The sequence below is a fragment of the Chrysemys picta genome, chromosome 18 (genome assembly GCF_011386835.1).
Source record: "Chrysemys picta bellii isolate R12L10 chromosome 18, ASM1138683v2, whole genome shotgun sequence".
NCBI lineage: Eukaryota > Metazoa > Chordata > Testudines > Emydidae > Chrysemys > Chrysemys picta.
The window spans coordinates 24,415,675-24,427,349 of record NC_088808.1 but is presented as its reverse complement, the minus strand read 5'-3'; the positions used below and the strand labels follow the sequence as shown (position 1 = coordinate 24,427,349).

The 11,675-nt window shown below is 44.6% G+C and overlaps 1 protein-coding gene across 1 annotated transcript; it reads left to right on the top strand.

Annotated features, from left to right (window-relative positions):
• Positions 1-4,538: 4,538 nt before the first annotated feature.
• Positions 4,539-9,589, top strand: HSPA5 (heat shock protein family A (Hsp70) member 5). Its single transcript, XM_005279411.4, has 9 exons — positions 4,539-4,700; positions 4,793-4,922; positions 5,042-5,273; positions 5,910-6,047; positions 6,422-6,534; positions 6,614-7,004; positions 7,363-7,600; positions 7,862-8,029; positions 8,708-9,589. The coding sequence occupies exons 2-9, from the start codon at positions 4,807-4,809 to the stop codon at positions 9,262-9,264; spliced, it is 1,953 nt and encodes a 650-aa protein (XP_005279468.2). The 5' UTR covers positions 4,539-4,700; positions 4,793-4,806; the 3' UTR covers positions 9,265-9,589.
• Positions 9,590-11,675: the final 2,086 nt, after the last annotated feature.

Here is an 11,675-nt window from a genome sequence, read left to right as displayed (position 1 = left end):
AGCTACGTTACACAACAGTTTAGGATAGGAAATTAATAATAATCATACTATCATAGTAATAATGTTACTTAGCCCTTCTTTAGAACCTTTCAACTCAAAGAACTTTACAGACATTAATTTATCTTCACAACTACCCTGTGAGATAGAGAAGTATTATCAACATTTAACAGATAAGGAAACTAAGGCACAGAAAGATTAAATAATTTGCTAAAGGTCACAAAGTGAGTTAGTTGCAGAGCTAGGAATAGAACCCAGAGCTCCTGACTCTCAACCAACTCCCTGACAATCATCACTGATGAAGGAGAATCTTGTATCCAATTGACACAGCAGGGAGAATTCAGTGGGGTGGAATGTAATTACTCGCACAAAATGTTATCAGGACAGCAGGTTTAACACATTTACTCTTCTGAAAAATGCTAAAGTATTTGTAATAACCAAATGTTGTCGGTAACTCTATTTAATTTCTCATTTACATTTGGAAGCTCTAGTAATAATAGGAGTACTTGTGGCACCTTAGAGACTAACAAATTTATTAGTCCCGTGGCTGTAGTCCACGAAAGCTTATGCTCTAATAAATTTGTTAGTCTCTAAGGTGCCACAAGTACTCCTGTTCTTTTTGCGGATACAGACTAACACGGCTGCTACTCTGAAACTAGTAATAATAATAAATTAATTAATAATGCTACCTAACACTAAGAACATTCCATTCCAGGACCTCAAACCTTTTTACAAATATTAGTATGGTATCCTCTAGCATCATGATTGAGCGTTGGGGTCAGTACTGATTGAGGGAGAGAAGCTTTTACTGAATCATCAGCACCATTTTCCTGCAGCACCAGAGTTATCCTTGGAGATTTCCCTTCCAAGCAACCTTTCATGATGTAACATGAAAAATGTGCCTATCTAACACCTCCAAAGCTCTATTCACCAGTCTTTTTGTGAATCATCACACCCTAACTCCTTCAGGCCTCCTTCTCTGATCAAATGAATCTTTAAAAAAACGGTATTCGTTTTTAATAACATTTTAGAAACAATGATGATAAATGTGGCAAATTGAAATATGCCCAATAATGGCAGTCAAGCAAAAACATACAGCATATTACACACTGTTAAGGTTGGGTACAATACAGTCAGCTGCCACCTTATATCCAAAAAGAAACCCAGAACATTTGCTAGTATTATGAGATTGCTTCCTCTAGAGCTAAACAAACATCAATAAACATGTTCTCAGCTAGGAAGAGAAAAACATTCCCCTTATATACACAAGTTTTGCTGAGGAGAAATAGAGTATCCAGACTACATCCAACTCCCAGGAAGCATAGATATCTGCCAGGAGAGAGTCCTCTTCTGAAGAGTAAGTACAGTATTTGAATCAGTAACTTAAGGTCCCTTAAAAGAAGGAAATTAAATAACAATACTGTGTCAACACAAAGTAGAAATAATGGCAAAGAAAAAAATAAATAAAGTGCATATATATAAACTACCCAAATCCTCCAAAGTCAAAGATTGTATAATGCAGTGGTGGGCAACCTGTGGCCGGCGGACCAAACGCGGCCTGTCAGGGTAATCCGCTGGCGAGCCGCAAGACAGTTTGTTTACATTGATCGTCCGCAGGCACGGCCGCCCGCAGGTCCCAATGGCCGCAGTTTGCCATACCAGGCCAATAGGAGCTGCGGAAAGCGGTGGCCAGCCTGCACTGCTTCCCGCAGCTCCCAAAGGCCGGGAACGGCAAACCGCGTCCACTGGGAGCTGCGGGCGGCCGTGCCAGCGGACGGTCAATGTAAACAAACTGTCTCGTGACCCGCCAGCAGATTACCCTGACGGGCTGCATGCAGCCCACAGGCTGCAGGTTGCCCATCACTGATATAATGTAAAGGTTAAAAGAAGATATTTGAAAAAAAGGTGAGTGGGGAAATAAAAATGGCAGTGACTTACACATGTAGGGAGTAGGGACAGCACAACATACTGTAGATTTGGCCTCTTTGTCTCTCCTGATGGTCTCCTGGCACTGTTTGAACCTGTGTAGTTCACTTAATGGTGTTAAGCAGTTGTTTTCAAACTGTGGGTCGGGACTCCAAAGTGGGTCTTGACCCTGTTTTAATGGGGTTGCCAGGGCTGCTGTTACACTTTTTGGGCTCCGGGGCTGAAGCCAAAGCCTGAGCCCCACCGCCTGGGGCAGCCCGAGGGCTTCAGCCCTGGGTGGCGGGGCTCAGGTTATAGGCCCCCTGCCTGGGGCTGCAACCTTGAGCTTCAGCTTTGGCCCCTCCGCCTGGGGTGATGGGACTTGGGCGGGTTCAGTCCCCCTCCTGGGGTCCTGTAGTAATTTTTGGGTCGCAGTGCAATGAAGTTTGAGAACCCTTGGTGTTAAGAAAGCTGTCCACTTAAGCAGAGTGCAGCTCATGCAACAATAACCAGTCTGGATATAGCATTTTTATGTTTAGAACAATGTACAAACATTCTCTTTGTATAAATCTAATCTATCTGTATATGTACTTATATGGCTTCCTGCACTGTGAGCGCTTCTCAGTTATTTTTTTTTAAATATAATAACAATCCCTCTCTTCTTTAACTTGTGAGAATAGCTTCTTTCGTATGTATTTTTGGATTTTTTCTTGTGTGTGTGAGAAACAGAGAGAGAGAGAGAATGTTGAATGTCCGTGTAAAGAATTTATTAAGGGAAAGATAAATGGAAGAAATGAGTTTTGTATTTAGTCTAGTCTCAGTCCAGCTCCTCTGAAAGGTTTGTCTCCTCACAAGTCAACGGTTTAATTGTTCTAAAATGTTGCTTTCTTGGGCATTGTTTGCTTGGGTCTTCAACACAACTACAGGAGAAAGACAAACAATATCAGAAAATGTGATTGTAAAACTGCAAAAAATGACAGGACGACTTGAGAATTGGTACAATCCCTGAAACTTCTTTTAACTTAGGTTTCCAAACTTATTAGGTTCCGAACTTAATGCCTTTTAAAGGATGCATAACAGTTTTCATTCTAGCCTTTTATTTTGTCACTTTTAACTTCCTGAAAACTTTCTTCTTTCAGCTGAAACTTGACAGACATAGATTTTGCCTGAATGTGATTTTGTTTAAAGTTTAGCTACATATATAGATTAGATAGGAGGGCACAAAAATCTACTCTATTGGTAGCTCAGGGGTAATTTAGGGGAGTTAAATGTGTAGTGACAGTTTATTTTATGATTAACTATTGAATTTCCACCTATCCTGTGATATCTTGAGGCTGATGTAATGCGAGGGAGTGAGTGATATTTGTGTCAGGATGTGGTGGTGCAATAACAAGCCATTGTGACTCAATAACAAAGCCTAAAAAGTGCCAAACCTAATAGGAAGGACCTGTTCATTTTCCAGTTTGAACGGGGCAGCAAAAACCAAAAGGGTGTGATTATATCAGCAAACAGACCTCTTTTTTCTGTTCAGAAAGACCTGAAGATGAGAATTAAAACCCAGTTCTTGACAAGTTAATGCTTATAAGGCAGTTTTACATGGATTTGAGTGTTTTGTTTTACTCTATGTCAATCTACAATGCAGGTAACACACTATCACCTGACTCTCTCTAACTTTCTCTATGGGATGCATACAATAACATCAGAGAATTTGTAGTGTGACATAATGTGCATGGAGACATCATATCACCACATCCTAGCTCCCACGTGGGTAGTCAAGTTGCTCTGCGGTGCCTTCCGTGCAGGGCTTCTCGTCATGGCCTGCATGAGAGATGTCATGCTGTCACCAGTCGTGGCCTCGATGTGGGACATCACGCCGTCCTCTGGCCCATTGAGGCCCCTGTGTGGGGAGCGTCAGGCCGTTCCCTGCTCCACTGAAGCTGCCATGTGGGGAGGTCACACAGTCTCCAGGCCCGCCGTGACCCCTCAGTGGGACGTCACCATGTCCTCTGGCCCATCGAGGCCCCTGTGTGGGGAGCGTCAGGCCGTTCCCTGCTCCACTGAGGCTGCCATGTGGGGAGGTCACACAGTCTCCAGGCCCGCCGTGACCCCTCAGTGGGACATCACCATGTCCTCTGGCCCATCGAGGCCCCTGTGTGGGGAGCGTCAGGCCATCCCCTGCTCCGTTGAGGCTGCCATGTGGGGAGGTCACACAGTCTCCAGGCCCGCCGTGACCCCTCGGTGGGACGTCACCATGTCCTCTGGCCCATCGAGGCCCCTGTGGGGGGAGCGTCACAGAGCCCCAGGCCCCGTGTGGCAGTGGGGACAGGAGCTGTGACCCCGGGGCCGTTCGCTCCTTGGTCTCTCCTGGCAACCCCTCGCCCCCATTTCCCCCGTTCCCGACTCCCTCCCCAGGGGCTGGTAACCATAGAAACTTCCAGAATGGACCAGCACCGCCTCTCTCTTCCTGCAACGTGACGACTGCTCCCAGCCAATGGGCTCACTCCGCTTGGCTGTCCCTTCGAAGCTGATTGGTCCGCGACACGGGTAAAACGGGCCAATGGAACGATGACGGAGGGGTGCGACGCCACACGTCACTGCGGAGAGCTTGATCTCCGCCAATCAACAGTGGCCAGCTTAGTCGGTGCCAACCAATGGAAAGGTTCCAGCGCGGGTTCCGCAGCCAATAGTTGGCCTCCACGAAGCCGTGAGGGAGGGTATATAAGGGTAGGCGGCCGGGGCGGCCTGGGCATAGCGGCGGCAGTAGCGAGCGGAGCGGGTGCGTGCGAGGCGCGGTGACGGTGAGTGTGGCGTGCGGCCTAGGGCGTGGGGCTGGGGGCCCGGCCGCTGGCGCGGCGGGGCTGAGCCGCTCTCCTCTCGCTTGGCTCCGCAGGTCCCCGGTTCAGCATGAGGCGGGCGCTGCTGGTGCTGGTGCTGCTGGGCAGCGCGCGCGGCGAGGAGGACGACAAGAAGGAGGACGTGGGCACCGTGGTGGGCATTGACCTGGGAACCACCTACTCCTGGTGCGTAGCACGGGGGCGCCGCGGCCCGGCCCGGTCCGGTCCCCTCCCCCCCTTCCCCCCTCCCCGCGGGGCCGGGCCGGCCCGTCTCACCTCACCCCCCCCCCCCTTGCTTTCCGCAGCGTCGGCGTCTTCAAGAACGGCCGCGTGGAAATCATCGCGAATGACCAGGGCAACCGCATCACGCCGTCCTACGTGGCGTTCACCCCCGAGGGCGAGCGGCTCATCGGCGACGCGGCGAAGAACCAGCTCACCTCCAACCCCGAGAACACCGTGTTCGATGCCAAACGCCTGATTGGCCGCACGTGGAACGACCCGTCGGTGCAGCAGGATATCAAATACCTGCCTTTCAAGGTACTGCCGAGTCACACGTGGGTGCTGGGCCTGGGCCTGGCCACGCGTGTCTGGGGAAAGTGACCGGTGGGCTCAGGTGCATGTTGAAGCTCTATGGGACTGAGTTGTGACTGGGGTCTGCTGCATCACAGATACAGACTATGGTACAATAGGTCTTGTGGGTCTTAGACCCGCACTCCAATAGGTGACTTACGTTTTTGTTGTATCTTCTCTTATTCATAATTGCAAAATGAATTCTCTTGGACATCCCAAAATCATTAATTGCTGTCCAATAAACCCTGTAACTTTTTTACTCACTAGGGAGGGTGATTAGGATGGAAACAGTTACCATCATTCACATATTCTGTCCCATAGCTGGAGTACTGTTGTTCAGTATGCTAAATATCTTGCCTTGAATCAAAATGAAATATATAGGTTGTGGGAATGGAACTGACATGTAATATCCATGTACCTAATTGTAATCAATGTGGGCTCTTGACATAAAATATTACTGGAGAGAATAGTGGTCTTCTGCTCTTATCTCCTTTTTTGACTTTTGAGTAGTGAGCATTGTTCAGGTTTCAGTTCTCTTCAAAGATTTTAAAATGTCTAGAAATATATTTTTTTCTTCAAACTGAAGTGTTCTTGTCCTTGTAGGTTGTTGAAAAGAAGACCAAACCATATATACAAGTTGATGTTGGTGGTGGACAGACAAAGACATTTGCTCCAGAAGAAATTTCTGCTATGGTTTTGACAAAGATGAAGGAAACTGCTGAGGCCTACTTAGGAAAGAAGGTAGGTTAACATAGCAAATAGTCAATTGTGACATCTTGTAGAAGCAGCCACTTTCTAGAATGATCGTGGCAGGTGATGAAAATCTCTCAAGCTGCAGACCAAAGTTTGAATCTTAATTTCTATCCAGTTTGGCTGGGAGCATTTGCAGATGTGAAGATGAGCTCAGACAGGACCCAGTGAACTTTGCTTAATTCTGTTATTGTCTGGGCCCTCTAGAGGTAGCCTTAAAGGAAGCCATTCTTCACCTGGAAGGTGAGAAGGCACTCTCCAGGCAGTGGCAATCCCTCTAACCCTTCGAAATTGTCAAGCTTTCAGCTGCTTTCTTGCTGCTGATTATTGAAGTTGTTACATTAATCTTCATCCTGCTCCTCTAGGTTACCCATGCTGTTGTCACTGTCCCAGCTTATTTCAATGATGCTCAGCGTCAAGCTACAAAGGATGCTGGTACCATTGCTGGATTGAATGTAATGAGGATCATCAATGAACCGTAAGTAGTTTAACTGTTCTACAGATGTCTTGCTGTACTAGGCCTTGTGAGTTCTCTAACTACTATTTCTTCCACACAGTACTGCTGCTGCCATTGCTTATGGACTGGATAAGCGGGAGGGTGAGAAGAACATCCTTGTATTTGATCTAGGCGGTGGAACCTTTGATGTCTCCCTCCTCACAATTGATAATGGTGTCTTTGAAGTTGTGGCTACAAATGGAGATACTCACTTGGGCGGAGAGGACTTTGACCAACGTGTTATGGAACACTTTATCAAGTTATACAAGAAGAAAACTGGAAAAGATGTTAGGAAGGACAATAGATCTGTACAGAAGCTACGGCGGGAAGTAGAGAAAGCAAAGCGAGCTTTGTCCTCTCAGCATCAGGCTAGAATTGAAATAGAGTCCTTCTTCGAAGGAGAGGACTTCTCTGAGACACTGACTCGGGCAAAGTTTGAAGAACTGAATATGGTTAGTATTTGAAGCTAGAGTTACAGTTGCTTTGAGATCAATCAGTGGCTGGAGTTACTTGCATGTTTAGTATGTTCAGCTATTGCTTATATTGAATTAAATTTACAAAACACATTAAATGTAACTTTGCTATGAAGCAATAACTCCCCAGTTCACATGGGAGTAGGGCAAGTCTCTTGCCTTAGTTTCTCTTCCCAAGGACACATGGTGTAAACTCACATCTGGCTGGAGTCAGTACTTGGTGTGTGTTTTGGCTTGCTCATGGTCATTTGTCAAGACCACACTCTGTCAAGATATTTTTCTCCAGCATAAGGGAGAAAGTGCCTTAGCTTACTATTGTAACTACTTGTGTTTTTAGGATCTGTTCCGTTCCACCATGAAGCCTGTGCAGAAAGTTCTAGAAGATTCTGACCTGAAGAAATCGGACATTGATGAGATTGTACTTGTGGGTGGCTCTACTCGAATCCCCAAGATACAACAGCTTGTTAAAGAGTTCTTCAATGGCAAAGAGCCTTCTCGTGGCATCAATCCAGATGAGGCCGTTGCTTATGGTGCCGCTGTTCAGGCTGGTGTCCTTTCGGGTGACCAAGATACTGGTAGGTGCAAAACTAAACTAGTAGCTTGCTGAATGTTTTTACACTTTACCACTGGTATTAGAGCAGGTTTTTGTAAGCCTGGTACACGATTTCTGTTCTCAACTGGGAAGCTAAATTCTAGTTAACATTGTCACTAGGAACAGTCTATATTTGCTGTGCTTTCATAAGGGTACAATAACCATGGGCCCTTGTAACTTCTAGTATAACTTGGTGTGAATCTCTAACTGTGAATAGGAGTAAAGCTAGAAAAATGTCTTTTAGGTGACCTGGTGCTACTTGACGTTTGTCCTCTGACACTTGGCATTGAAACTGTTGGCGGTGTTATGACCAAGCTCATCCCAAGAAATACTGTTGTCCCCACCAAGAAATCACAGATTTTCTCCACAGCTTCTGATAACCAGCCAACTGTAACAATCAAGGTCTATGAAGGTAAGTGTCCTGTATCACTGAACTAAAATAGGATGTATCCTGGACACATCTGTCTTGTCAAAACTTTTTAAAAGCCTTACTAAGTTAGACATGGAGCAATAAATGACCATGCCTCAAAAGAAAGGTCATGTCAGAATTCCTCATTATAGCCCTTGAGAAGAAAAACAACCCCTCTAGTGGGGAGACCTTGGTAACAGGCCAATTCAAAAGGCTACTTGGAGCATCTTCAAAAATACTAGTGTTCTAGTAAGAGTGCTTGATTGGATTTGTCCAGAGTTCCTCTCCTCCCTTTTCATGAGGGCTCTAATCATGTGGTCTCTGGAGGGAGAAGTCTAAATCACCCCCATTCAGTTTAAAAGACTGATATTGCAAAGGCTTTTTACTACAAACCTGGGTGGCTCAGTATTCCACTTTACTGTTACAGGCAAAGGAACATGCTGCTCCAGGCAACTAAATAAAGCCTAAATTGAACACTTAGCCTACTCTCAAACAAGTAGAAACAAGTAGTTTTATCTGGTCATCATTCAAAGATTCAAGTGTCCCCAAACTTTAGCTGGGCTTTCACCCCCCTTAAAGTGAAACAAAATACAGGTTCAAAAACCCAAGGTTAGTCATGTCAAACCACATGTAACCCCTCCCTTTAGACACAGGTACAAACTAAAACTTTTACCTCCGTAGGTGAACGTCCTCTCACCAAGGATAACCATCTTCTGGGTACTTTTGATTTGACTGGAATCCCTCCTGCTCCTCGTGGTGTCCCACAGATCGAAGTTACCTTTGAGATAGATGTGAATGGAATCCTCCGTGTTACAGCGGAAGACAAGGGCACAGGAAATAAAAACAAGATCACAATTACAAATGACCAGAACCGTCTGACACCAGAGGAGATTGAGAGGATGGTTAATGATGCTGAGAAGTTTGCAGAGGAAGACAAAAAGCTTAAAGAACGTATTGATACCAGAAACGAGCTGGAAAGCTATGCTTATTCCCTGAAGAATCAGATTGGGGACAAAGAGAAACTAGGTGGCAAACTCTCATCAGAAGATAAGGAAACAATTGAGAAGGCAGTAGAGGAAAAGATTGAATGGCTTGAAAGCCACCAAGATGCTGAAATTGAAGATTTCAAAGCTAAAAAGAAGGAACTGGAGGAAGTTGTCCAGCCAATTGTTAGCAAGCTTTATGGAAGTGCAGGACCTCCTCCTGAAGAGGAAGCAGGAGAGAAGGATGAATTGTAAATCTTGGGATCTCTGAATGTTAACTTGTAAATACTGGACTCAGGAACTCTTCTGTTAAGATAATATTGAACTCTAATCTGGAATGTAATTGGAATCTTCACTTCTGAGTGGAGATGGAAATGTTAGCCCAAAGTGGCTGTTTACTGCTTTTCATTAGCAGTTGCTTGATGTCTGTGGGGGAGGCGGGAGGGAAGGGTAGTGGGGTGGGACTGTAAAATGAGTTGGGGTTTAGAAGTGTTCATGTGGAAAACATCCTAACTGGTCATGTGCATTGTGTGTAGAACTTTTTTCTACCCAAGTGACCACAATAAATTTGTTACTTACACTGGATCTAGCTTAACTTATTTCCTGGCATGTCTGCTTAGACTACCACACTCACGGGGTGCAGTTCACTTCCTTAAAATGCTCTTTTCAACTAAAGTTCTGTTCATCCTGCAAATAGTCCCACAAGCACTTCAGTGTAAGCATTTAACCTGAAGTGCTGTTAGTAACTGGACAGCTGTCATGCCTAACTTGCTAGAAAAAGGACCTACCTCCCTTAAGGTTCAGTGAGCAGTTAAAGTCTAAATCAGTGCTTCTCTAGGTAACCAAGGGGTGGGAGGACCAAGTCAGCCTCAAGAAGGCTGGATGATATTTACTACTCCAAGTGATAAGATTAGTGCCTACAGCCTACTCAAGTTTAGTGTCCCTGAAGCACATGTAAAGCACCCATAGGTACAAGGTACTTTTGCAGGGGTTCTGTGTACCTAGCCAGCTGGTCCTTTTCCTCCCATTAGCAGGAAAGGGACCTACTATGGAGCAGCAGAGCTGTTGTGTTCAGCTGGACAGATCAACAGAGGTATAGTTGAACAATTGGCTGCACTTGTGATTCAGCACAAGCTTGGTCTCATTGAGAGAGACAATAGTACAATACAAAACATATATGCCTGCCTTCTGCAAACTACTTGTTTTGGCATATTCTCCTAAAGTTGTGCTTCGATATGCATTTTTGCTAATATTTATAGTATGGTTTTACAAAACTCTGCCACATTACTAACATCAACCCACCTGTTTAATGTGCTTTGTTCTGTACTTTCCTTGTTGCTGTTTTGGATATCACATTCTAAACCTGGTGTAGGTAGAGGTATATCCCAGCCTGTGCTAAACATACTGTTCATGTATCTTGGCTTTGACAGGATTTCTATTTTCTAATGCCAAAGCTGATTTCCACCTTTCAAAGTGGTGACGTGACACTCCCAGTGTCCTTTGACTTTGTAGCCTCTTAAGAGCTGTTGGATATGTGCAGCTTTGAGGCACAGAAATGTGATTAGTGTGTGTGGTGGAGCAGAGGCTTAGCAAACAGTATAGCATAGGAAATGCCTGGCTGAACCATGCAGCTAATTATCATGCACTCCTAGGCTCTGGCAGTACTGATTTAGCTCCAGTGTTCTGTATGGCACTTACCCAGAATTAGTTTCCTTACCCAATCCTACAAATGTCACTGGAAAGCAGTGGTATGACCTGAAGAGAAAGTTAAATGTTTTATATGCAGTGTTTTCAGCTGGGTAGAGAGACTATTTAAAGATGCAGAAGTACTGCACTAAAAAGCAATCTCATTCTACACTACAGGGATTTTCCTCTTTAAGTGTGAGTACTTCAATGGAATAACCTCCATTAGTGTGAAAAGGCTGTATGTAGCTTTTACTAGATCCTGAGTTTTTGATGCCCTAGTCACATACCCTCTTATTTCCACACTAAACTCCATTCAATTGAACAACCACTTCTTGGCCTTTAACACACTAATGGGGTAAGTCAAACCTGGACACAGTACTGTAAAATAAGGTATGGTTACTTTGTTCAGCATAATACCATATTTGTAATCCCTTAATGCATCCACTCATCCAGTTCCTTTATTTGCTGAACCATGGGGAAAAAGCTTCATGAGTAATGAACTTGCCTTCCCCCTTCATTCACTTGACAGAGCCACTCTAAGAACTATTTGGGCAGTGCATAGTACCTTTTGATTCAGAATAAATTTATTTGCCATCACTGTCCAATTATGTTAACTAATATTTCCACTTCACTATCCATTTCCTAGTAGTATTAAAATGTCCCACCTTCCATAGACCTAGCAACCACTCATAGCTGAATAGGCTTTGCCAAGTTTCACTTTAACATTGATCTTACAGGGAGAAAACCACCAAAAATTGATTTCACAGAGGGCAGATCTCAGTCCCCATTGCTAGTTTACAATTTCATCTTTGGCTTATCTAGGAATACACTTCAATTTTTTTAAATGACAAACCTTCCTCATCCTTGAAGTTAACTTTTAAGATACTAAATGAAAGGCTCACTGGCATAAGAATTAGATTTGGAATAATTAAAATCCCACCCACTAGTTTTATGCTGCTGAGGTTTAAATGTAATTGAGC

Excerpts from the sequence above, each read along its gene's own strand:
- HSPA5 (XM_005279411.4), top strand. The coding sequence starts at position 4,807 with ATGAGGCGGGCGCTGCTGGTGCTGGTGCTGCTGGGCAGCGCGCGCGGC. Across the intron at positions 4,923-5,041 it reads CTGGGAACCACCTACTCCTG|CGTCGGCGTCTTCAAGAACG; the intron begins GTGCGTAGCACG and ends TGCTTTCCGCAG. Across the intron at positions 5,274-5,909 it reads TCAAATACCTGCCTTTCAAG|GTTGTTGAAAAGAAGACCAA; the intron begins GTACTGCCGAGT and ends TTGTCCTTGTAG.